At 41.6% G+C, this 25,736-nt stretch overlaps 1 protein-coding gene across 5 annotated transcripts in view; it reads left to right on the forward strand.

Annotated features, from left to right (window-relative positions):
• disp1 (dispatched homolog 1 (Drosophila)) overlaps positions 1–25,736 on the forward strand; it is a 61,442-nt gene that overhangs the window by 33,303 nt on the left and 2,403 nt on the right. For 2 of the 5 annotated variants that reach the window (XM_020631531.3, XM_065963688.1), the window contains 8 exons: positions 12,320–13,040; positions 19,158–19,187; positions 19,606–19,729; positions 20,266–20,393; positions 22,833–22,927; positions 23,423–23,520; positions 23,602–25,191; positions 25,404–25,667. In XM_020631531.3, coding sequence (XP_020487187.2) covers positions 12,358–13,040; positions 19,158–19,187; positions 19,606–19,729; positions 20,266–20,393; positions 22,833–22,927; positions 23,423–23,520; positions 23,602–25,191; positions 25,404–25,667 — 3,012 coding nt within the window. In that variant the 5' untranslated portion in view covers positions 12,320–12,357. Of the gene's footprint in view, positions 1–7,711; positions 8,515–12,316; positions 13,041–19,157; positions 19,188–19,605; positions 19,730–20,265; positions 20,394–22,832; positions 22,928–23,422; positions 23,521–23,601; positions 25,192–25,403; positions 25,668–25,736 lie in introns of those variants that run through there. The other 3 variants (XM_065963689.1, XM_020631532.3, XM_065963687.1) reach the window with 3 other exon arrangements.

A 25,736-nucleotide genomic window follows, 5' to 3' on the forward strand; every position in this document is an offset into this window, starting at 1 on the left:
AACGTGGAGGACCTTAAAAAGCACATGATGACAGAGATTGAGGCCGTGCTTTGAAGTGGTCAGGGAGTTTCTAGACTTCCCTAGTCTGCATTCCAGCTGCTGACTGTGGTGACACTGCAGTGACACAAAAGCTCCAATATTTCTCCCCGGTCTGGGGTTTGTAATCGGAGGTAAGAAAAAAGGGAGTGTTTTATCACATCTCCGCCATCTCTTTCTCCACGACTTCCTCCACATATCCATTCCTCTCACCCTTCCGCTCTTTCCATCCTTTCCTCAGCTTCTCTCTCTCAGTTTGTCCTTCCCCACATCTCTGCGTCCGTCCCAGTATTTCTGTCTGCCAAAAGGTTTATGACAGCAGGATGTGATTTAACACCCCCTGAACATTTTCAGCCACACAAAATAAGGTAATGATATTTTTTTTCACTTTTGCTTCCCCGAGGCATCTAGTCCCCACGGCTCAGAGGCCCTGAGGGCCCGGGAGAAATTTGACACATGGATGTGATGTTTCAAGTTTGATCACAGTTTCTCTCCAGAGCCATAAGCCCATTTTTGTTTCAGAATATTACTGTAAGACTTCATGTGCTGCAGTATTAAGGCCTTTTTGCTTTCCTTCATGACTCGAATGTTCAGGGTCTAAACATTTCCAAACTACAACTATGCTGATTGTTTTTTTTAATTTCTAAATGGATTTATAACCTTCATATTCGCCTGGTTTGGAGGTTTGTGAAGTAAAGAAAAGTCAGCGGCTCTGAAGCAGGAAGACAAAGCTATGTTAGCAATTAGCAACTAAATGATGAAGGTATTTTGTTGAAGCCCTTCTAATAATGGAGCTCATTATTGTGCTCTTAATATAAATAAACTATAAAAGAGAGCTCATAATCATTATCAGTGATGTACTTATTCTTCGGTTGTATTGAGTTACAATGATAGAGAAGAATAAACATCACTGGAGGAGATGGGGGGGTGTATATTTGAGTAGTTCCTCAAAGGCTTTTCCCTTTTTGAGTAAACGCTAACTTTAGACCCCTTGAAGAGGAACTCTCCTCCAGTAATTCACACACACAAACAACTGTCCACTAAATTCCTCCTAAGCAGGGCTTTGTGTGGATTGTCTGTCTGTCTGTCTGTCTCTCCGTCTTCTTTTCATTCTGTACTGCTTCCCTGTCACCCTGTTTGTGTCCCAGATCAAACCACAACTGTTCAAACTCATTTAGATTTGAACACGCTTCTCGAATGCTGAACCATTGCATATGTGTATGCATACCACGACTCTCCAATCTTCACTTTCTCTTCTCTTGGTCCGTCTGTTCCTCTCAAGCTCTCTCCATCTGAAGGACTAAAGGAAAGGAGACTTTTGATTGAACTTTTCCCAGACCAGGAAGTTGCCCAGGCCCCTTGGGACAAGAAAGGAGGGAGAGTCTGAGTGGAGGTGTAACAGAGATGAATGGTCTGTGTCAAGAGACTAGAAAAGCATCGACAGAAATGCCTTTTTTTTTTTTCCTGTGCTACAGCGCGATTGCCGGGCGCTAGCGGTTCTTGGGCGCTTGTTAAATTTTTTAAAAAACATTTCAATTTCAGTTTTGGCTGAAACAGCCAATCAAATCCAGTTGTAGGATTTACCTCTGCTTTTTATGACATTTCCCCCTACTCGTCATGGAGCAAATTAACAGTGAGAGCTCTACTGTGACGTTTTATTTGGTCGTGCACACGCAGCCACGCTCTAAAGGCACTCCCAACTTGTTTTATCCCCCCAGATGCGCTCAGGGCGTTTTTGGAGCCGTTGCATTGAGCATGACGCGTCTTGGTGTGATCGGACTCTAAGGCTGCCCTGAAGCTCCTCGCAGCATCTGAAATCTTAATAAAAACCAGCATAGGAGAATGTGCCTAGTTTTATGACAAAATGTGCTTATCTTAATGTGATTTAAAAAAAAAAAAAAAACAGTTTCACAACAGGCCTCTGTTCCTAATTCTCAGTACCTTATTCCCATGCCAAATAATCACAGATGACCAGTATTAGATCTGTTTGCAATTATAAAACCTCATGGCTTCGTTTGGTTTTTGGCTTATGGAGTAAAAATGAATTTGCGGCCTGTTTAGCCTAATAAATACTTTGCGCCACTGTAGCACATTTAACTTTGTTGGCTTATGTAAGTTGATACAGAGATTTATATTTAACTCAAATAAACATAAGGATAGTGTAGCATGGATTACATGTTAAGCTACCTTCCTTGATATACCACTATAGTTTAAAAGCTCGGAGGTGTAAAGATGACTCACAGTTGGTCGGCAACTGAAATATGCATGGCAGTGCAGCAGAAAAATGCGAGCTGCGGAAAATGCTTAGTCAAGAAAATATTTTTATTTTCCTAAATAGACACTTTGACTTGCAGACACGTTGTTACAACAGGCCCAAATAAGACTTGAGTCCGGTTAAAAACCATTGGAGTATGCACCATACGTCATACTGTGAATACACTGAGAGCTGCAGATGAAACCACTGTGGATGCTTTTCTCATAAGTAGAAAAGCCCATGGATTAAATCATGTCCTTACAATAAACTAAAACAGGCACATCCTCTTGAGTGCTAAATCTAGCTCTGCTCATGTGTTTACACATAAGCCCTCATTTTCCTAAATTTAAATTCATGGTTATTAGTGGTTCCCTAGGCCCCTATGGACCCTTCAAGGAAGATGGCAGGGGGCTGTGTGCTAAGCTGGTGGGAGAAGTCAGTCCTCACCACAACAAGGTGTTAAATAGATGGAGTGTCCCAGATTTCCTCTTCTCAGACCTACGAAAAGCCACGTTAGCCAGGCTGGCTTAGTGAGCCTGTTTGCATTTCCTCTCTTCAACTCATTCTCTAAAATACAGTGATTGTTTCTGTTATAAAAAATGATCTACTCCCCCACCTCATTTCTCACTTTCGCTATTTGTTCTCTCCCATTCAGGGATATGTGCAATGTCTTGACAGCCTCTAGAAAACCTTCTGCCCTATGTCCAAACCAATTACAATCCTGCGTCCAGCACACAGACATTAGATCACTGTAAGACTCATTCACACATACAGTGCACTCCTGTCCCCAAATTATGGGAGTGGGCTGCATTGGTGAACAAAAAGTGCTTGTTTTTTTAAACATTGGAATTCTTTTTCACATTTGAAAATGTTTAAGCAGTGCAGCCTTTCTTTGCACAGAAATGCTACAGCACAGTTACAGAGAATATACCAGTCATCATGTTGAAGTGATTACCATCGCAGGGATTCTTTACAGTCTAGTATACGTGATCCAATAGTGTCAGGCACGATACAACCAAAACAGTATTAAAGAAGTGTCTCCGATGCAGTCTTTGTTTTTTTGGATCAATTGATCAATCAAAGGTTTCTCAGCTTTTTGAACGTTTCAAACGCTCCACTCAATCCTTCGGTTGTCGAGTTGGAGATTAAGTGTCATCTGAAATAAAAATACATTTACTGACCTATAGGAGCATTATGTAACTTGATACGTAGTGTTTAAAATGGGTACTGAAGTCCAAATTCAAAACTTTGGAGAGAGTCGCCTTCAGTGTTTAGCTCTGCAGCAGTCTTGAAACCTTTCTGCGCTCTAACCTCTCTACTTAATTGCCGCTTCCATCACTGCAACACCTGTTGGTTTTTTGTTTGCCAAACAACCCAAGGGGCGTCCAAAACGACCGTGCGTGGGTTCCTTAAACCACCTACTCTTCCTGGTCAAAACCATTCAGGACCATAATCTATACTTAGAAGGAGGACGTTGTTGCATTGATGTCACAGAAGCAAGCACTTCAACATAGCGTGTTTCCTTAATGTCTGAGGATATAGTAAGGTCATTTGATCATATTGCTTCTCTAAAAGAGACATTCTTTATATCACTTTGGCCAGCGGTCCTCTCTGAGTGAAAGGTCAACAGTCTCTTGACTGCCATTCATGGGCCACAATAAACAGCTCATGTGACTAACACTGAACTGTCTAATAGGCCAGGCACAGTGAGGTGTTACCTGTTAATTAGTACTTAACCATTCAAACTACAATTCACTCTCCAATAAGCTAGAGCACAGACTTCTTGGACAGTCTGATGATAAAATAACTGCAAAGAAATCTATGTCCACTATATGTTTAAAAACGAATGAAAATTAAATGAATAATATAAAGTCATGTCACATTCAGACCATCTGACCCTGCTCAGGACTGACTCTGGATCATAATGGTGAGATATGGATGTGCACTGCTCTTTACTGGAGGTGAAAGAGAGAACAGGTTCTTTCTGTTTGTATAACTTGTCATTTCTCATTAGACAAGCTTTATTCAAGAACAAAAACATGGACGGGTATATATATTTCTTTATCAATAGTGGCCTGAGGTGGTGCCCCCCCCCCCACCCCCCCAGTCTGAATGAAGCCACAGTTACCCGGAGCTTTTGTTGACTTCAGTGAGAAGGGAAAGAGGCAGGAGATTGTAAAGTGGTTATTAAACTGAAACTTGAAGAGGAGCCAACACCTCTCTTCGGCTGTAATCTTTGATTTAAGGTAACTGCCGATTGAGAACAGGTGTGGCCTTGTGAAGTAATTATGTGGTTAGATTTGAGATAAATAGAGGCTGTTTACTGCATCATAAGCTTTGAACATTTCCGTTCATAAAATGTGCTTTTATAATGTAGTTTTAAGTTCAATTTAAAATGTTTGTACTGGTTTTATTTCAATAATCTATGTTTATATAATCACAAGATATGAGACTAGCTCATTTTAATAACCACTCGCTGGGATAAGAGCAAATAACAGATGCAGATGTTTTGTTGGACGTGCTGCTTTTTTCAGCCAAACCATCTGAACTGAATCTAATGTTAAAGACAAGTCTGAACCTCCACCATCATCTTTGAATCATTACATTTGAATCTATTGTATGTCTATTGTATGTTAGGCCAGTAGCATATTGGTAATAGAGATGCACCGATCCACTTTTTTTCTTTTCAGATCCGATTCCGAAACATAGATACCGATACCACTTGTAAAAATCATACCTAATAATGTTTTTGTTGTTGGTGGTATAATGTGTAAGGCTGTATATATTATATATTCCATTTGCAGGAATATATTATAATCCTTGCAGCCAATCAGAACAGACAATGGTACATTTGTTTTAACTCATATCACATGTATTGTCAAGATGATGACAAAGCTGAACTACTAGCTTTATAAGATGTTCAGACAGCTCAGCTGACGAGTCCAAGTTATATCCACCTTGTGACATCAAACATTTACCTTTGAGCTGTTTAGTTTGTGATCCGTAACGAGTTCCTTTTTCCAAAGTTAAGTGAATGTCGTAACCCTCTCAGTTTAAGACAGCACAAATAATCCTAATTAAAGCCTAACAATTTTATTTTTTGAATGATAAATTATGGAATTTCAAACATGCAATTATGAATTGTGATTTATTATTAACTTCTTAAATTTAGTGATTTATCTCGATTAAAAATGTCGTCATAGTTTTTATCTGGCAGAGCCCTTCTTTTAAAGCTTTGTATTTTATGTTCTGGTGTCTTCTGGTCGGATGTACTCAATCATCTTTTTCAACAAGGCTTTTACTCTCATTGTTAAGATCTTAAAGTAAAGCAAGTGCATGATTGAACATTTACAGCCTCTTCGGTGTGAAAACAAAAAATACTTTGAGTATCACTCATTGTATTTAACCTAAACGGTTTCTCTCATGTAATTTCTGGTTTGTTTGTCTTTCTGGATGCTGAGGTTGAATTGAACCTAGTCTCTGCATCATTGCCTAAAAAGATTGATTCCCATATTTCTCACAGGGTTTAACACTAGAACGACCGGTATTCTATCACTACTAGAAAGGCCATAGTGGTCATTTTGACTGTTTACAAATTTTTTGCATATCATTTCAATAATCAGTATGAAATATAAGAATAAATGGATCTGTAATGTTGTGAAAGGTATAATAAACTTCAGGACACAAACATTAAATTCTAATGAATTTGAAATTTGAATAGTTTATGGACAACTAGGAAACAGCATCCGGTGTTTTTTGCGAATGGGAATGATCTCTGTATCATTCTCAGGTTCAATCTCAGAGCCAGTGTCAGATGAAGAGAGACCAGAGACATCACCTTCCGTATCCGAACCTGCGCCTCCATCAGACTCTGCCTCATCAAGGCTCTGGTGCATGGCTAAAGCCTCTGTGGCAGCAATCCTCCTCCTTCCTGACATTTCTTTCTATTCTGTTCTAAATCAGATCCTAATTTACTCTATTCTGCCTTTTCAATGTTGATTAATTCAAATATATGTCTCCTATTCTTTCTATATGGTTTTAGGCCGGTAAGCTTTCTTTCCTCCTTGGCTCGAGCGTTATAAACAATAGTTGCTAGGCAACAGTGATGCGCACCTTCAAGTAGGGGTGGGCGATATAACGATCTTAGATCGTGAAGGACTTTAACTTGTTGACGATCTGCCAAAGCAGAGAGATCGTAGAACCGGGCTAATGTGTTTATTCTATCATGCTGCAGTTTATGCTCCGACACAGAGCATACACTCCACACTCCTTTTTTGCTCCGCAGCAGTGAAAACAAAACTTAAAAGTAAAGTCCGCACAAACAACTCCATCTCGGTTATCTGCAGCTGTTGTGATATTTTTCCAAACCGACACGCTGTGAGCAACAGTTAACTTATCTGCATAGTGTGCACAGTTAAGATTAGTCTACATCTCAGATAACGACACGGAGAGACGTTAACAGTCAGAGACAGACAGGACGGAGGTCAGACAGTCAGGGGAGATATAACCCCGGTGTTTAAAATGTTGCTGTCGGTGTTTTCTGCTCTCTCTCAGTTTTTAAAAGTTACTATCATCCTCTCCACCTGAAGCTCACCTGTTGTGATAACTGAACCTATAGAGATTAGGCTAAACGATGTTACTAAGCAGCAGGCAGGTGAGAGTGAGTAACCATGGTGACTGTCTGTCTGTCAATCAACAATGTCCCGCCCCCTCCATGAATTAAACTCTTCTGTCAGTAAAACTTACTTTGATCATGTGTCACAGAATGAACACATCCTGTATTATGTTTGATTATATACAAACTAAACTAAAGTTAGTCCAATGATGTCATAAAATCAACAAAGGCTGCAGAGCCTGAAGCTACAGCTGGAGGAACTCTGCAGGGCTAAAATAGAACAGAAACACAAGAACTCAAAGTCTACATGTTTTTAAATGAATGCATCACTGCGTGAACATGTTCCTGATGAACATAAAAAGAGGACACATAACTAAATCATAATTTCAAAGTGGTGAGGAAAACCTTCAAATTGTGCATAAATATTGATCAAATTGAGGGAAATACATTTCTGTTGCTAAAGATGTTCTGGGTGAGACCTGCAGACCTCCTACAAAGATGTTTTTCAAATAGATTAAAATCATTATACAGGGAAATAAGTTTGGTTGAACAGGTCAGCAACTTACAAATTTGTCTAAAGATCAGTATGAAAGAAATCGTGATAAAATCGTGATCGTGATTTTGCCCAAAAAAAATTGTGATATGATATTTTTCCCATATCTTCCACCTCTACCTTCAAGAGTGGGAAAAAGTAGGGAATACCGAAATGATACACTGGCTATAATGCATGCAGTCAATATGACCGCTATGGACTTTCAAGGTAGAAATACTCAAAACTCTTTTGTGTTTTGTGTTTTTGATAAAATAACAATGCTAGAATAAAATATAGACACATTTCGGAAAAGTCATGGTCCTGTAGTTACATAGGTTTTATTTTAAGTAAGTTATTATATTGCAAAATTAAAAAACAGTCAAAATGACTGCCTTGGTCTTTCTAGTGTTAATGTAATAATCACATCCACACAGCTTAACACCAAATTCTAACAGACGGGCTATCTTATGTGAAGGGAAACTTTTACATAAAGACTGGAACAGGCGGGGATAAAACCTCTAATCATTTGATGATAGTGAACATCCAGACCTGGCTTCATTGCTCCCTCCTCAGTTATAGTTGTGTTTAATGTTAATAGTCAAATATGTAATTTAAACCTTTTTGTAGCTTTTTTGATGCTGCTACTCTACCGAACTGTTCAGCTTTCCCTTTGGCTATGTTGTTATTATTTTCAATCTAAGCTCATTTTAATTCACGTGATGCAGTCGCGTCTTGGTGTGGCAGTGAGCGGGTTAAAGCTGACACTGTGACCGTCCTATCAGTGCTCTGCTGTGCGCTCCTAGCCCACCTCCTCCTGCCTCCGTCCCTCCAGAGGGAGAGCAGGGAGCCGGGGCTTGTGTTGTGTGTGTCTGTCTGTGGCTGTTTGTCATTCTCGCAGGATACACTCCCATGAGAAGCAGCCCGCCTGCTCTTCTTCTTCACAAGTGTTGCTGCTTTTTTTTGTACGGGTTAGCTGTTTGTTTGAAAGCCACTCGCGAATATTTCGACTCGGACCAGAGGACTCTTAAACTTTACGCAGTAATAACGGAGCGCCTCACGCCGCTGAAGCCACCGGAGGTAAAGCACGCAGAGACACACACACACACACACACACACACACACACACACACACACACACACACACACACACACACACACACACACACACACACACACACACACACACAAAAAAACACACGATAGGTAGGATATTATGAAAACGGGCTCCTTCTTTTCGGGCTGCCCTGTTTGCAAAGTTTTGACGGAGTTCGTGGACTCATTTAGACGACAAAGGTCTTTGAGTCGCAACCATGTGTGCTTCTTCGATGCGTCCTTTTATTCTGAAGTAGAGAGAAAGTCAAGATGTGGGAAGTTGTGAGTAAGTTGGGATCCGTGGGTCTCAGGCGTGGAGCGCCAGTGTGTCTGCCCGAAGCAAACCAGTGAACCTCTTTTTCCCATTAAAGTCACATGCACGATGTACGTAGCAGGCTTTAATACACTGAAAAGAAGCACACATTAATCAATAACAATCAATAGTAAATATTTAATTTAGACATTTAGCTATTAGTGGACTCCAAGAAGAAATGCTGTGCGAATATATTCAGTACCTCATGTTTATCACGACTGTCTGTTACAGAAAATGGCAATAACTTTAACCTCCTTAAAGAATGTGAAGGAGAATGTTTTCATGCTGTGCTTTAAAACTTTCATTCCCACTGTGATTTTTAACATGCTTAAATCTTTTTTTTAAATGAAAAGGCTACTTCCTATTCTCACATCATTGATTCTCTTGTCATTCTTATTATTGTGTTGGACCCCTGGGTTGATGGAGTGATAAAAAAAGAACAGCAGGGTTACTTGCTATGTTCACCTTATTTGCCTTGAGCCAGCACTGTCAAATTGGTATGCTTAACAGCCAAGCCGTGAAAGAGTGAGGGGGTCAAAATGTCCCAAAAAAAAAAAAATCCTCCTGACAACCAGAAACAGAATGTGTCCTGAAGCCATGTCTAGCCTTTAAGTACCTTGCCGGGACATCTTCTGGTGTTGTTTTTGTTGATATTATTATTCAAAGCAATGGCGTTATTGACAGTCTCTTGACTGATTCCTTGTAATTACTGCCTATTAGTTTTAATTAAAGGGATGCAGGATGCCTTGCCGTGTGTTGTGTAGCTGCCTGTCGCCCAAGGTCTCTTCATCTCTCTCGCACCCCATAATCATAAACTTAACATGAAAGACAGCAGAAGAAGCGCTTTGTCATCACCTGTGGTTTTCCTAACCAGTCGCCCTGGGAATCATTACATATGTTGGTTTTTTGGTCGAGTTAGGTTCAAATCTGGATGCTTCTTCCTGCCAAGGACATGTGGGGGTTTTAGAAGGACTGTCGAGCTTTTCTAACTGGCAAGTAATCACATGAAGCTGCATGTTTTATAGAGATATACTCTTCATCTCATTTGAAAGTCTGAGTGTGATCTGTTGGATAGACTTGGAGGGACTTGCTTTTCTTTTAATAAACGTTAACAGCCAATCAGAACAGCTGTTCTTTCAGTTAACCTTAGACTTACAGTTTGCGCTCATTAAATTGGGAGGCATAAATGTCGCTGTCGTTCGTGATTGCTGTTGAGGGGATAAAATACATATCAGAGACATCATTTGCTGTCCTTTATGTGTCCCTGGTAAAGTTTTCTAAAAGGTAATTTAAGTACAGCAATCCAGATGTGATGCTTTATAACCCCAAAGAGGGCGAGGTTAAGTAATCAGAGAGTAGGAGGACATCCTGAAAACAGATCTTCTTCTTTCACCCAGTCAGTTTCTAGTATCACCTTCTTTTCTCTTATGGTTAATAACTACCAGGCTGGACTTGCTGCAAAGCTAATGTAGTCCTTTTTTGTCCTGTCTTGGGTCTATTTGAACAAGAGCATCTGCTAAACTTTTCTTCCTATAAAAAGACAAAATGTTTTAGAAAGCATATTTTAAGCCCCTCTTTCAGTCGTTTTCTTGTGCTGCTTGAACCAGCTGTCAGCTTTTGTTTCGTAGAGAGGCTCAAGACCTTGCTTGAGTCCACAACAGTCTGCTCTAGATGTCTCACCTGCCTGTCAACGCTCTGCTTTGGTACACACACACACACTCTTATACACACACACACAAGTCACTGGCAGAATTCCTGTAAATGCAAACATCAGAGAGAACACTAGGCTGTACATTCAACTATTTCCTCTTTATTTTCATACTTGATTTTTAAAAAACTTTGCAGACTTAGCATTCTGCCTCTTTAAGGCTCCTGACAGCTGTGGGAGCCAGACTAATGACTTCATCTGGGCTTTCCTCAGTACTCTGCTATTCTGAGCACTCCAGGCTCCGGACATATACCTTCTTTCCTCCTCTTTTCTCAACCCTGGCCCTCCTTGACCTGAAAGGGGTGTCATACTCATGTTTCACCGCTCACTCATGTTGAGGTGTTGCAGAGCGTATTGGTCGTACATGTCTTTGAGGAATGGGGAAAACAGGGTGGTGTGATGTATTGCTAAGCACCCAAATGCAAGCACATCCATTTAGCTGCAAAATATCTGTCTGGTTTGGATAAAGTGAAAACTAGTGTTTGTTTGTGAATGCAACTTGGACTATATGTGTCCCCGAATGACGATTGGTTTTGCAGCAAGGCATAAAAGGACAGATAAAGACAAAATACATTTTAAAAGCTAATGAGGTAACGTAAATGTCACTGATTTATAACCGCCTAAAAGAACAGTGATCATTAACTAATGCTCTTTTTAATTTTGAGAGTTTAAGCCATGTTTTCTCTGCTGTGGTCCTGTCTTTAAACATCCCTTTAACTTGTAGTTGTAAGGCGTGTATAACGGACATCACTTCATCATATTACAGCTTGGAGTTATTCTCATGGCAAGTGGACTTGTGAAAATGTACTGATGAACTGTGAAGTAGGAGCATAACCCTGTGGAAGTAGAAAAGACACGTGGTCATGGAGGACTTGAGACCATATCATTATTATAGTGCAGAGAATGAAAGATTGATCAGAATGCAGGGAAAGAGATGTTCAGGAAGGAGACCTTCAGACCACGTACCCTTACCTTATGTTGCCCACTATTAAATGCCAATTATTTAACTATTTCATATATGTACCAACAGGTAGTTGCTGAAGGCAAATGACTTGTTTTAAGAACAGACTTGTAAGCACAGCATTTGTGCATTTAAGTTAGTAAGTTCGGTTTTTCTGGTCACTAACTTTCAAATTAGTCATCAAAATAAAAAGAATAGCAATAAAATCCTGAAATTTGATCCTGCCATAAAACACACACTTTTTCCACATCGCCCACCACGAGGATGAAACGATATCATTAACTGTGACCCGGGGATGGGTACCGAAATCCTGTACAACACCAACACATCCGGAACTTACCGAGTCGAAACACAACACAGATTTCTGTGCTTGGTTTTGGTACCACTCACTAATTGTCAGAGCCATAGATGTTGAACCTTCTCCGCCTTCTCTGCTCAGTGAGCTGTCCACTATTGCTCACTGGCCCACAGAAACAGGAATTAGAAGCAACACAAGCATCATCACATGGGCCGTGACAGGAGTAAACATCATTTACACTACACACTGATAACAGCAGGTTATAGTTGGCTTAAAGTCAGCCTAGCTCTTAGCTGTCATCTAAAATGAGGGTTCAATGTGTGAAATGGACATTCCCATTGGAGTCTGACTTAGAAATCATGGTGCTGAAAAGTAACTTTAACATGGTCACTACTTGACAAAGAAAAGGATTTCAAGATTTTAACATGCGATTCACAACAATTTACCTCCAGCAGCTTTTAACGTACTAGTGTGTGCACTAACTTCTGATTTTTTCTTCTCTTTCAGAAGAGTGAGAGTGTCCTCGCCAGGCCCACCAGGAGAAGATAATGGCCCTGAGCGATGCAGTTGAATACCCAACGGCCTTCAGCAACGGAGAGCACCATCCCCTCAGTGCCACCGGAAACGATCCGTCAAGTAGCAGCACACTGAATAAAAACTGTCAAGACTCTCTCACAGCTGCCTCTAGTGATGAACATCTTACAGCTGATGGAGATCAAAGTGTTATAGGGGAGAAAATTGGAGGATCTCATTTTCAACAGAAGAAGCAAAAAACTCATGTTATCCAAAGATTAAACAGACCGACCCAAAATGGCGGTGTGGTCAAACAGAACGGATCTTTGACATACCTTCCCCCGTCCTCTGCCGTTGCTACCACCCCCACAGTCACAGACTCTCAGAGGCTGGCCAGACGCCACCTACCCTCCAGCCTCTCTGCGTGCGCTCCCTCCACTCATCTCCATACCCCGCCATTCTGCTGCCAGCAGTGTCACTTCCAGTCCCCCTTGTGCAGCAACTGTGGACAGCAGGAGTGTCTGCGCCTACAGAATCCAGGAGCAGGTCCAGGTGCTAGCTCCATTCCCAACCATGGGACCACTTCGCCTTGCCTGTGCTGCCACTCTGCCTGCACATACTCTCACCCCCATCCCCATCCGTCCTCACCTTTCTGTCTCCATCAACAACATCACCAGCGTTGGCAGGAGCACGTCCAGAACCAGGCACCTGGAAGAAGGTAGGTCGAACAGAACGGTCTCATGTACAGTTGTACACAGGTAGTACAGATGATGTTGCAGATGATACAGACGTTACGCTGTATGGTTCATGCTGGTTTTAAAGCTGTTGGGTGCTCTTTTGCGGTCACAGCAGCTCACATAACGTGCTGCAGTGTTTGCACATCGATGTACCTCACCCAGCAGGTACTCAGGTTTTTGGTTGTTGTTCATATTATTAAATCCTTTTTGTGTGTTTGTGATGAGTGGGATGTATTAGTGTCTCTGATGTCCTGGTACTTTGGATAGGTAGTTAAAAAATGCAGTTCCCTTTCCACCTCCTGTTGGGTGCAGACTCAGAGTCTGTCCTCTTTGGGGTACCAGGTCTATCTGTGGCGTCCTCTCTCGATGGCAAGGCCATGCTCACTGAGTCTGTACATGGTCAAACATTTCCTCAGTTCGGTATCAGTCACAGTACTCAGGTTTTCTGCCCCATGTGCAATCTCTATTTAGAGCCAGATAACAATGTAATATTCTCTGTTTTTTGTTGTTGTTGGTCTTTCTAATGTGTGAAGTACTTTTTCTTAACGTTGTTTAATAGTTGAGTTTGTTCTGATTGGGTTTCTGTCGGAGAACCAGCTGCCTGAGGGGGCAGCTCTCTGTGGTCTCTGTGAAGGTGAGGGCTTTGTTATGAGGTCTGTCAGGTCACTTTATTTTAAAGGTTATAAAATTGAAATTCTCTCGTTTGAAATGGTTGATGACCTTTAAGTAACACAATTGCAAGCCAAAAGTTTATTTGTAATTGGTATATTGCAGAAGAAGAAAAAATATCCTAATGTAATTTGTTTCCAATACCAATCAGCACCAGATTCAATCATCAATTTGCAAATGAAATCAAACTATCTCCAACTCCCCTCCTTTACTGTTCAGTGTGTATGTGAGACAGAGGAATAGAGACCGCAGGATTTCATGCAGGAAACTATATACCTGAAAAATTGCAGGAGGAGATTCTGGGACATTTGTTCCACTGGCCTAAAAAGCCACAAAAGGTCCACAGGTGGAGATAGATGCTGGAATAGTGTCTTTAATTAAGACATGAGGGGTCAAAAAATATGAAAGTGCTACAGTGCAGAAAGGTGTATAAAAACGGCAGCAAAAGTTTCATCAGTGCTCAACTTTTTTGATGCCCTGAGGAGGCGCAGTGTCGCACCTCCTATTTAGAAACTACAGTGTGCCTCAGATGTGAGGTTTTACCTTGAAACCAGACAGGAAGTAAAACCCTTTAGACCTCGTCTCCCTTTAACACCAGTCTTCACCCCTTTTAACAGGTTCACTGTACTTTAGTGGTAGCCTTAAAATAACGTTCATGAACAGGCAACCTCAGATACTTTATATTCCTCAGACCATCTTTAACTTCAGGGTATGGACGCCGACAAGGTTTTGACAGATAACAGTTTGATCTGTTCCAGACTGATCAGCCAGATTAGCAGAGGGATTACATCCGAGATCACAAGACACTTTAGTCTCTCACACACTCATGTTGATAAACTGTAACGTCACATTTTTGAGGAGATCTTTTCATGTGCATTTTCTCTGCTTCACAAAACATGAATCCATTTATTAAGATTAGCTCATGTTTGTTTCTTAAGGGGGGGGGGGGCTACAGGGAAGTTGGGTGATGTGGATGTGGGATGCCCTGTTCTATTGAGGTTGCAATGTGTGTGATGGCCCTGTTGCTGGGTTCTCTTGGATTTGGGGACCAATTATTCTAGCTGAAGTAAAGTTTAGGTACTAAATTGTATCATAAACAGAGTACAAAATGTCAGGGTAAATCTTAAAGCCACAAGCATAAGGCCATTGAAGGCTTATCAACCTCCCACTCATTGACAATTATTCTCCTGGAAATGGTACGTGTGTTTTTGTATCTGAGAGAAGGCAAGGAATGCTGTTTTAAAATCTGTCGATCCTTTACATTTATTAAAAATCATCTAGTTTACTGTTGTTCGTTCTAGCCTACAGGAAGAATGTGCAACATTTGACACTTAAATATCAGAAATCAAGTATGTCCTGTGTGTAAATGTCTCTCTCAGTCTATGCCTGTCTACAGTACGTGAGAAGAAACTCCTCCGTACGAACTCGACTGGAGGGAGGTTAGAGTTTTGTCTCTGCAGGAGAGCGGTGGCTTCAGTATGTCGGAGGTGTCGCCAAACCACAGTTTGTTTTGGTTTCACGCTGGTGCTCAAGGGCGACATCTACTGGATCATAAAGTCACACATTCTTGCTTTAAGAATAATGTGTTTTATTTATAGGCCATATCATTTGGCTCTATAGTCTCCAGGCTCTTTGAGGACTGAAAGTTCAAGGCTATGTTAAATGCAGTCCAGTAAGAAAGCTGTTTCTTAAGGGTAAAATAAGGCAGAACATGTATATCCTCAGGGCACCTGAGGCTCAGCTGACATGCTTCTACCTTCACTGATGACCCTGCTTTAGCTGCACAACCCTTCACTGACAGCCAAACATTCAGGGGTCGTTTTGTATATTTAACCTCCCCCTGCTCACTCTCCACTCTCCTGGAGTTAAATGTTTCTGCTCTTTCCACAGATGCCTCTAACAACAGCACTTGTTGTTTATGGCAACCACAAGTTTGGTTTAAATTCATGCCTTGTCAGATAGCAAGAATTCCTTTTTCGTACTCCTTCTGTAGCTGTCTCTCAACAAAGGTCAGCTTTTACTATATTGAGCAAGTTTGATTTTTTTTTTTTAGTATTTATAGGCACCAGGTGGTTTGGTTGCTACGACACATGGAAAGAACTGTATGGAAACACAACAACTCCTACGTGAAGAGCAGCTTGTCATGTGCGATTTAGCAACATTTTATCAGTAGGATTAATGCGTAGGAACATCTTTTATTGGACCTGAAATATCTGCACAGTGTTGAACTCTCTGAGCTCTCAAAGCATTCCATTGCTTTTAATCTAATTCATTTTTTGTTTTTGCAAAACTGTAGAATCCAGGGTTTCTGTACTCTTTCTTTTTGTCTTCTCTCCATTTGTTGGACTCAACTACTCTCTGTCACACAGCTGCACGCCTCAACCAGAAGGGGTGCGTCTGATATCTATCGCTGTACTCTGTATTTCCAGGCCACAGGTTGATGAGGCTTTGCACATTATTTAGAATAACAACTGTTTGCGAGGCCTTTTGGGTCGGGCTTCTTTATTCGTCTGGACCAAATAGGACAGGTTGGTTCTTTTTGATGATCTTGGCACAGCAGTACACGTAAGGTGCTGTGTGATTCACAGGCAGCACAAGAGAGTGAGCCTCCGTCTTACAAAGTAGCTATCAGGGCTTTACATGCTAACTAACATATATTTCAACATAGTTAGACATGATTGATGACATAAAACACATGAGAAACATAAGAAATGTTTGTCCAGGTCTCTCTTCACACTACCTTTAATGTCACACTGTCTGAAGGTTGAACTCTGTGTGGTCTGAGTAGGAGCGGGGTTTATTTTGTCAGCAGAAAATAGTCAAAAATAATAAAAATATATACTTAATATGAACATTAAACAAAACTGCGTATGGCATACGACTTCACCCATCCATCACACTTGTGTGCACTTTACACTGCAGACTAGGCGTTAAAGCAGCGTAAAAGTCATGCTTTGAACTGTTAATGTCCAAAACAGCAAAAAGGAGCTGAAAGAGTAATAAAACTGCAGGTGCACAACCACAAAAAGACTACACAGAAAACAGAAAAGTCAGCACACTCACTGTCCTTTAAAGTATGAATAATCTGGGTAGAGCTGCAGCGTGCAGATTGTTTTTAAGGTTCCCACACACGGCTGTTTTGGACGCCCCTCAGTTTGCCAGATATGAGACCAGTTATCATGGCAAGCCCAGCGAGGTGCAGAGAAACCTCAAGTTTCTTCTCTTATCCCTTATTCACATGAAAAGATTCAGTATAGTGTGAACAACCTGTAAGCAGACACACACACACACACACACACACACACACACACACACTCTCTCTCTTCTCTATTTCCCTCTTCTGTCAGCACAGTGCTGAGTGAGTGGCTGGTGGTCTGTGTTTACCTTATTAATTAACCCTTGGATCCAGAAACACTCTCCCTTTAGGAAACGGAATAACACTGAAAGGTTACTCAGGGCCGGGGGGACGGGGGGGAGAGAATGAAAATAAAAGAGAGGCCAGAGGCCATGAAAAGAGAGAGGGAAGGTGAGGGATGAAAAGTTAGTGTTTAAGGAAAGTAAGAGTCTATTACTGAAGTTTGCTTTGGTAGTGTCACAAATAGAGATCAGAGAGTTCAAAAGGCCAGCCATCCTGTCTTTGTAGCGTCATTTTGATTACACACATGCACAACAGGACCTTTGGACATGCTTTATTGGAGAGGTATCAGAGCTTAACCACTGGTTGGTTGGTAGCTAGCTACTGTAACTACCAAGTTCTGACAACCATCCCAATCCCTCTATCGCTCTTCGATGCCTCTTATATAATTTTCACATGCATAGGGATTGTTGCCGTTGTATTCCTCCTTTGTTTTACAGAATAAATGCAAAGTGAGCCCAAAATAAAAGCCTTAGCATCAACTGATATTCTCAGTCTGCAAAATCTTTAATTCATCACCCAAATCGGTACGGAAAGTTGACTGAAGTTTTGTGAGAACTGGACAAATTATGACTGTAGGCATGGTGGAATCTTGAACACTCTCATCTTTATAGTTTAAGATTTGCAGCCAAACGGCTGACTCAGGTTTGCTTCATATATTTCCATTTGGCTAAAACAAGATTCAGATTGATGCACTGCAGGCCAAAATTCAAAACAGATCCTCAGTAGACAAATAGATATGCCTGAAAGCGCTTCAATAAATCCAGTCCAACTATTTCCTGGAACTGGTCTCCTCAGTTTTGGACCATGTCTGCTCTGAGGTCTACAGTTCAAGGCCATACATGGACAGCCAAGAAACGGAGAACAGTGAAAAGAATTAGATTAGTAGAACAGAGTTTTCCCTTTACTGCTATTTCACATGGATATGTGTGTCTTTCATTAGGGATTGTTAAAGGTTGAAGGTCTATCGCCTGTGGCTCAGTGGTAGAGTCTGTGGTCTCTCAGCTGGAAGTGTAGGGGTTCAATCCCCAGCTCCTGCTATCACATGTCAAAGTGTCCTTTGGTAAGACACTGAACCTCATATTGCTCCCGCTGCTGCGGTGTGTGAAAGTGTATGAATGGATTAGTTGACACTTTACATAGCAGTCCCTGCCATCAGTGTGTGAATGTTCTGTGAATGGGTTAGTGTGACCTGAGGTGTAAAAAACGCTTTTAGGGGCGCCTGTGGTCAAGTGGTCTGTTTGTGCGCCCCGTGTACAGAGGCTACATTCCTCAAAGCGGGCAGCCCAGGTTAATATCTGACCTCTGACTCCAGTTCATTTACCAGTTATTTATTAAATAAAAATATTTTTCTGTTCCTGCAAATTGCAGTTTGGGCCCAAGCAAGATCAAGATCAAGGACAAAAAGACAAAAATCTTTGGGACTTTGGAGGTAAAATACCGTTAAATGACTTCAGAATATCCTCAGATCTTTGTCAATCTCCGCACTCCCTATGCCACGAGGCCACCGACACCACCTAAAGTGTGTTTGAATGAATGTTTTCCAGAAATGTTTGTCAGAGCCTACAGGTATAGTGTATTATTTCTTATTATTGATTGATGACACTGGATAGAGCAACAGAACGTTTCAGATCCATGTGAGTCTGTTAGGTGAATCTCTATTTCCTGTCTAAAGCCTAAATGTACGTGTGTGGCACATGTAAGCTTAGGAACACAAGGCCTGAAAGCTCGACTGTGACATGTGAACACATTTTGAAAGGAGTGAAGAGTTTCACGATGAGTTCACTGTGAAGTTCTTTTGAAAGCCGATTCAATTTGTACTCTTTCAGTGTTCCTACACACAACGTCCGTGCTGCTACTACTGCTGGAGAAATTGAAAGGTGTGGGCTTTATGGGCTTATGAACAAAAGATGTACACTTTTTCTCAAAAGTCAGTGCAGATCTGTTTTGGTTTGAGTGTTGCAAGACTTCAGAATGAAAAGCTGATTTATCTCCCTCTTTGTTTGTTTTTCAGCCCCGCAAGGCCCTTTCGGTTCCCCAAAAGGTAAGAGCTGCCAAAAATTGTTGCTCCTGTGTTGATGCTTTGGATTGCTCAGCTCAGCTCTCCCCTCCTCTCCCTTTATTCATGTCATCCATCAATCATTGCTCCCACTGAACTGTCATTCCTTAATAGTGAGTCATGAGAGTGAGTCTCCCTGTACCTGAGCTCCCTCCACAAGCAGCTAAGATCTCCTCATTTCTCCGAGTTTACTGCCATGAAGTCTGATGGCTCTAACTTAAAGTTTTATTTAATAGATAGTTTTAAGTTTTTTTCTTCAGAAACGCTCACCGTCAGTATTCTCATCAATAAAATGTAATTTTATACACAACAAGATGACGACAGATACCTAAAGAAGGATGAGATCGAGTAGCCTCCAGTGTTGTTTCCACTGTGCTCTAACCTAAAGTCTCCTTACTTTCAGCTATGCCGAGCTGATCGCTGATTGGCCTGTGGTGGTGCTCGGGGTATGCACAGTGCTCACTGTGGTGTGTGCTCTAGTTGGCATCCTGGTGCCCGACCTGCCGGACTTCTCTGACCCACTGCGAGTGAGTACTGACCCAACTTGCCTTCCTCTTTGGATGAATGTCATAAACCCTGGTGTACCACAAAGAGACCTGAATACTTACGTGTGTGATCTGAGGAGTCAAAACGAAGAGTAACATACCTTAAGCCTTTTAGTGAAAATATTTACTGAAGGAAAGGAAATCAAAGTTTTGAGACACAGATTTTCCACTTAATGTAAAGAGTATTTTGACTGTATGAGAGAACTGTGAGAACAGAAGAGCAGGGTCCAACCTTTTGATTTCCCTTGAGTCCTGAGTGGGTGAGGTTCTTTATGTATTAGATGTGATGTTGACAGTTCAGCTTGTATTTGCTCATACTGGGCGGAACAAGAGCTCTTGAGAAGTCCTGTGTTTCTAAAGTATGCATAGACAAGTCAAATTGAATAGACTGCTACTGTATGATGAATGAAGTGGTTATTTCACAATATTCAGCATAACTGTGTACATAAGTGTTTTGATTTGCTTCCTTTATGGGAAACAGTTGAGCTTATTGTTTTTCTCGATTTCTTCACACACAGGGTTTTGAGCCACGAGGAACAGCTATCGGCCAGAGACTGGTCACATGGAGCAACATGGTGAAGAACACGGGCTACAAAGCAACACTTGCCAACTACCCCTTCAAATACGCTGATGAACAGGCCAAAAAGTAATTCAATGGACGTGTGTTTCACTATCTAATTGTGCTTATTTCTAGCATTCTTTTTACAGCATTATAAAAAAAAACGAATTAATATAAAACGGCTGTTTGAGAGAGCAGGTAAGCAAATTATTATCTGTAGAACTTCTCATGACTCCAATCACTTTACTTTAAGAAAATACCAATGAATACAAAATCTGTAGTTGATAAAAAATGGACACAAGACAATCCTAGCTCCCATCAGCTATCATCTAACAAAGATGGAAAGTCTTCTTCCAACTGCAACTTAATTCTTGCATCTGAAGTTGCCAGTCAGACTGCAAACAATAACCAGCGCTCGGAAAAGGGAGTTGTGGTGTAGATAGATACATTCTTTTCTGCTGATATAGATTACCGCTGGCTACACCCCGAAATGGCTGTTGCTCCCCAGACCTTTAGTGTTGTCAGACAATAGTTGATTGTTTGGAAGATTTTGGCCCAAGACCTGAAGATACAATCCCACGCAATCCCAAAAACAAACTTCAGCATCTATATGGCCATGTGACTCACAAAACCTAAACCATATGTCCTCCCATTAAAAGATGGACTTGGCCAACTTAGGTTTTGATGTCAGTATATCCAAAGAAAGTCTTTCAAGAGGCTACAGCCACACAATATGATGATTATTTCTCTCAATCGGGGGGTCAGGGGAGAGCCAGGATGTGAGACAGAGGTAGTGAAGGGGGGGATAGTGTTGACCGACATGCTGAAAGGTCTGAATCCCTTCTTGAAAGAAAATGGGACAAAGTAGAGCCCTATACATAATGTGGTCCACTGTGTTCTCTCACTGGGATTATGCTCACTAATGAAGAGCAGGTTTTGTTTGTGTCTTGCCTCTATCTCGTTGGCTGTTCACTCCATGTCCCTTTGTGCTCTGTTTGAGCTTACAACTTATTTTTGATCAGTTCTTCTCGCTGCAAACCACCATTAAAATAGTTTTGTTAGTCCAATTACTAAAAGTCGAGATTTGAGTTTCTCAAAAACGTCTAGCTCCACTCCGCTCCGATTCCCTTTATCTGTAGCCTGCATCATCTCCCTCTGCCTCCACCTCTCCTCCTATGTGTGTAGCTGTCTTTGTCTTCCTCTCTGTTTTGCAGCACGTGTCTGTCTGCAGATGTAATTGTGTACTTATGTGCGGATGGTGTACCAAGAGGCCTCCGCTGCTTTCAGCGCGCTTTCCTGCCTCATCTCCTCTGTCTGTCAACCCCTCAGTCTCTCTCTGACAGCCAACCTGATTACTCTGCCATTCTTGTCTGCTCACTAGCATGTTGGCCCTACACTACTCTGAAAACACGGCTGCAGCATCATTCTTACAAAAGAACACAAATACATCATATGCCAAAGTAAATGGTAGATGGACTTGGGCTTGTATAGAGCTTTCTAGCCTTGACTACTCAAAGTGCTCTGATACCGCAGTTCATACCTACCCATTCACACACTGACGGCAGAGGTTGCTATCAGTATCCATCAGTATTAACTCATACATTCATGCACATTCATATGCCGCAAATCAAGCAGCGGTAGCAACTTGGGGTAAAATGTATTGCCCAAGGACTAATCGAACATGTGGCTGCAGCAACTGGGGATCAAATCCCCAACCTTCTATCCATCCCTCTCTCTTTCTCTCTCTCTCTCTCTCTCTCTCTCTCTCTATCTCTATCAAAATCTCCAACTGCTTATTACTTTAATAAGTATCAGATATGCTTTTTTAATTTTGTGTCACGCTGACTTTGCATCCCCTGAGACAACAACATCTCCGCCCACATTTCAGTGGTTTAAATGTTGACGCAAACAGAATGTGTGTGTTTGCACCCTCGTAGATCGGACTGATCAGCAGTGGTGCAGTTTGCTTCTCTAGGGGAATATTAGTTTAATCTCAGGCTCTATAAAAAGTCAAACAAATATTGGAAGTGATTACAAGCGAGCAACGTGTTTCGCCTGTAGCTTCCTCAGGTTCGCCCAGCGGGGAGCTACAGGGGAATCGCGTTGTTCGCTTACAATAAAGTGACAGTAAAGTAATTTTTTGTGCCACAGATTATTGATTTAATTTTTCTATTGTATTTTCCTGCAACCAACAGGCACCTGAGAACGTAGGTTGGCTGTGCACGGGGTACCCTGTTGGTCACTTAGATTATTACAATGCATATTTTCTATTAATATTACAAACAGCTGCAAAACCCAGAACCACATATAGAGAGTTTAACTAAAGGAACACTCACTAAAGCTTTAAGGAAGAGAATCTAAGAGCATCTCTTGGTAAACAATGTCTGCCTAACAATTCAAAATAAAACAAGGATTGTTGTACTTTTTTCACCTTTTAAATGAATACTATTTATAATCACCATTTTATCTGAATTAATAAGACATGTATGAAGTAGCAGAGAATCATAATCTTGTGTTGTTTTGCAGCCACCAAGAGCCCAGGTGGCCTGAGGAGCACTTTGACAGAGACAAACGGCAAGCAGAATGGGACTTTAGTAAAGATTTCTTCTGTGATGTTCCAGGTGAGATTATTTTATATCATAAAGAAGAGAATACGAATAAAATGCATCAACCTAACATAGATCTGGGGAAAAAGATAAAAGTCACACTTAAATATGATTTTGGACAAACTCAGAATATTCTTTCTGACACTGGTATGTTGCCAAAACATGTAGGTTTAACATTTGTTTGGAAACATTTCAAATTAAGGTCACAGTATTCCCAATGAACTAGTTAGGTACTAGTCATTATTAAGTGCTTATTAGTACCTTACTCTACATGGTAGTCTAAAGCTAATAGGCCATCAACTAAGAGTTTGCCTTCGATACATTCATAATTACTGCTTATTGATAGTAAGTTAGGACGATGTTAAACATGAATTATGATCTTAATGTTTTTTAAAGTCAATAGTGCAAATCACCATTAGACTATGTCGTTGTTAATGTAATATGATTGACTGAATGTGATGATTTTTAGTAGCTTGCTTGTTGATTAAGTGTTTATCACTCTTTACACAGGCGACAGTTACTCAAGGCTTGTGTTCGCATCAGCTGAGGGGAAGAACTTGTGGAATATTCAGGCCATCAAATCCATGTGCAATCTGGACAACTCAAGGGTAAGTTCATCAGCTGTCATATTACTGTTTGGTTTGTGTCTTTTTTTTACCTGTGTGTTTAATATTTCTCTCTTTTCCCAGGTGCGCTCCCATCGTGACTACTGGAGCCTTTGTCAGCGCACCAATGACGCCTCCTGTTGCCCCAGCTGGACACTTGGTAACTACATTGCAGTTCTCACCAACAGATCATCCTGTCAGAAGATAACGGAGCGTGATGTAGCACACACGCTCAAGACCCTGCGTTCATGTGCCAAGTACTACCACAATGGCACTCTTGGACCTGACTGCTGGGACATGACCTTGCGGCGGAAAGACCAGCTGAAGTGTGCAAGTGTACCCAGGAAGTGCACGAAGTACAACGCAGTCTACCAGATCCTTCACTTCCTGGTAGACAAAGATTTCCTTAGTCCCAAGAGCCTGGAGTATCCTCCACCTTTGCTCAAATATAGCATGCTCTTCTCCCCAACTGAGAAAGGACAGTCTATGATGAACATTTACTTAGACAATTTTGAGAACTGGAACTCCTCGGATGGGATCACAACTGTCACAGGAATCGAGTTTGGTATCAAACATGACCTCTTTCAGGACTATCTCCTCACAGACACAGTGTACCCTGCCATAGCCATAGTGATCGTCCTGTTCGTCATGTGCGTGTACACTCGTTCAGTGTTTATCACTCTAATGACAATAATAGCCATCATCAGCTCACTGATCGTGTCATACTTTCTCTACCGAATGGTCTTCAACTTTGAGTTCTTCCCCTTCATGAACCTCACCGCCCTCATCATACTCGTTGGCATTGGGGCAGATGATGCCTTTGTGCTTTGTGATGTGTGGAACTACACCAAATTTGATAAGCCTCACGCTGAGCTGGCAGAGATAGTCAGCGTTACCCTACAACATGCAGCCCTGTCTATGTTTGTGACCAGCTTCACCACTGCCGCAGCTTTTTATGCCAATTATGTCAGCAACATCACTGCTATACGTTGTTTTGGTGTCTACGCAGGTACTGCTATTTTGGTGAACTATATTCTCATGGTGACATGGCTTCCAGCTGTGGTTGTGCTACATGAACGCTACCTACCGAATATGTTCCCCTGCTCCAAGCCTCAGCATCAGGAAAGGATTTACGGCACCAGGATGTTCTGGACAGGTCTTTGTCAGAAGGCCAATAAATGTTTGTTTACTGTCTCTGAGGCGTCCAGAATTTTCTTCGAAAAGGTGCTGCCCTGCATTGTCATCAAATTGCGCTACATCTGGCTCTTCTGGTTCCTTGCCATCACTGTGGGCGGGGCCTATGTGGTCTGTGTCAACCCAAAGATGAAGCTCCCTTCCCTGGAGCTAGCAGAGTTTCAGGTGTTTCGTGCCTCGCATCCATTTGAGCGCTATGATGCAGAGTACAAGAAACTGTTCATGTTTGAGAGGGTTCATCATGGCGAGGACCTCCACATGCCTATTACTATTATATGGGGTGTGACGCCGGTGGATAACGGGGACCCCCTGAACCCCAAAAACAAGGGAAAATTGATGCTGGACAACAGCTTCAACATTGCCAGTCCAGCATCTCAGCTGTGGATCCTCAACTTCTGCCAGAAGCTGAGAAATCAAAGCTTTGTCTTTCAGTCTGAGGAGCAGGACTTCACCAGCTGCTTTATCGAGACCTTCAAGCAGGTCAGTACTGCATGTGTGCATCATGTATTGAAGATATGATTTGTGTCATGTTAGACATCGAGGGACATCTTAGTGAATCTGTCCAATATTTAACAAAGTACGACATTAAATGTGACCTGATTTGGCCTGGGAATACATCATTTACATTGTCATCTATTGTGCAATACTTGAGCCACTGGAGGCTAACAACTTTAACCTCCTTATTTGATCAGTGGATGGAGAACCAGGACTGTGAGGAGGCTTCTGTGTACCCCTGCTGCAGTCAATCCACTTTCCCCTACAAGCAGGAGGTCTTTGAGTTGTGCATAAAAAGGGCCATTATGGAGTTGGATCGGAGTACTAACTACCATCTGGACAGTAAGACCCCTGGACCTCGATTCGATATCAATGACACTATTAGAGCCATAGTGTTAGAGTTCAAGAGTACCTACCTCTTCACCCTGGCGTATGAGAAGATGTTCCAGTTCTACTGTGAGGTAGGGTCTTTGGTATTTCACATAGCATTTTATTTGTTTAACTCTGTTAGGTGTCGTATTTTTATAAAA

The sequence above is a fragment of the Labrus bergylta genome, chromosome 15, assembly GCF_963930695.1.
Source record: "Labrus bergylta chromosome 15, fLabBer1.1, whole genome shotgun sequence".
NCBI classification, from domain to species: Eukaryota; Metazoa; Chordata; class Actinopteri; order Labriformes; family Labridae; genus Labrus; species Labrus bergylta.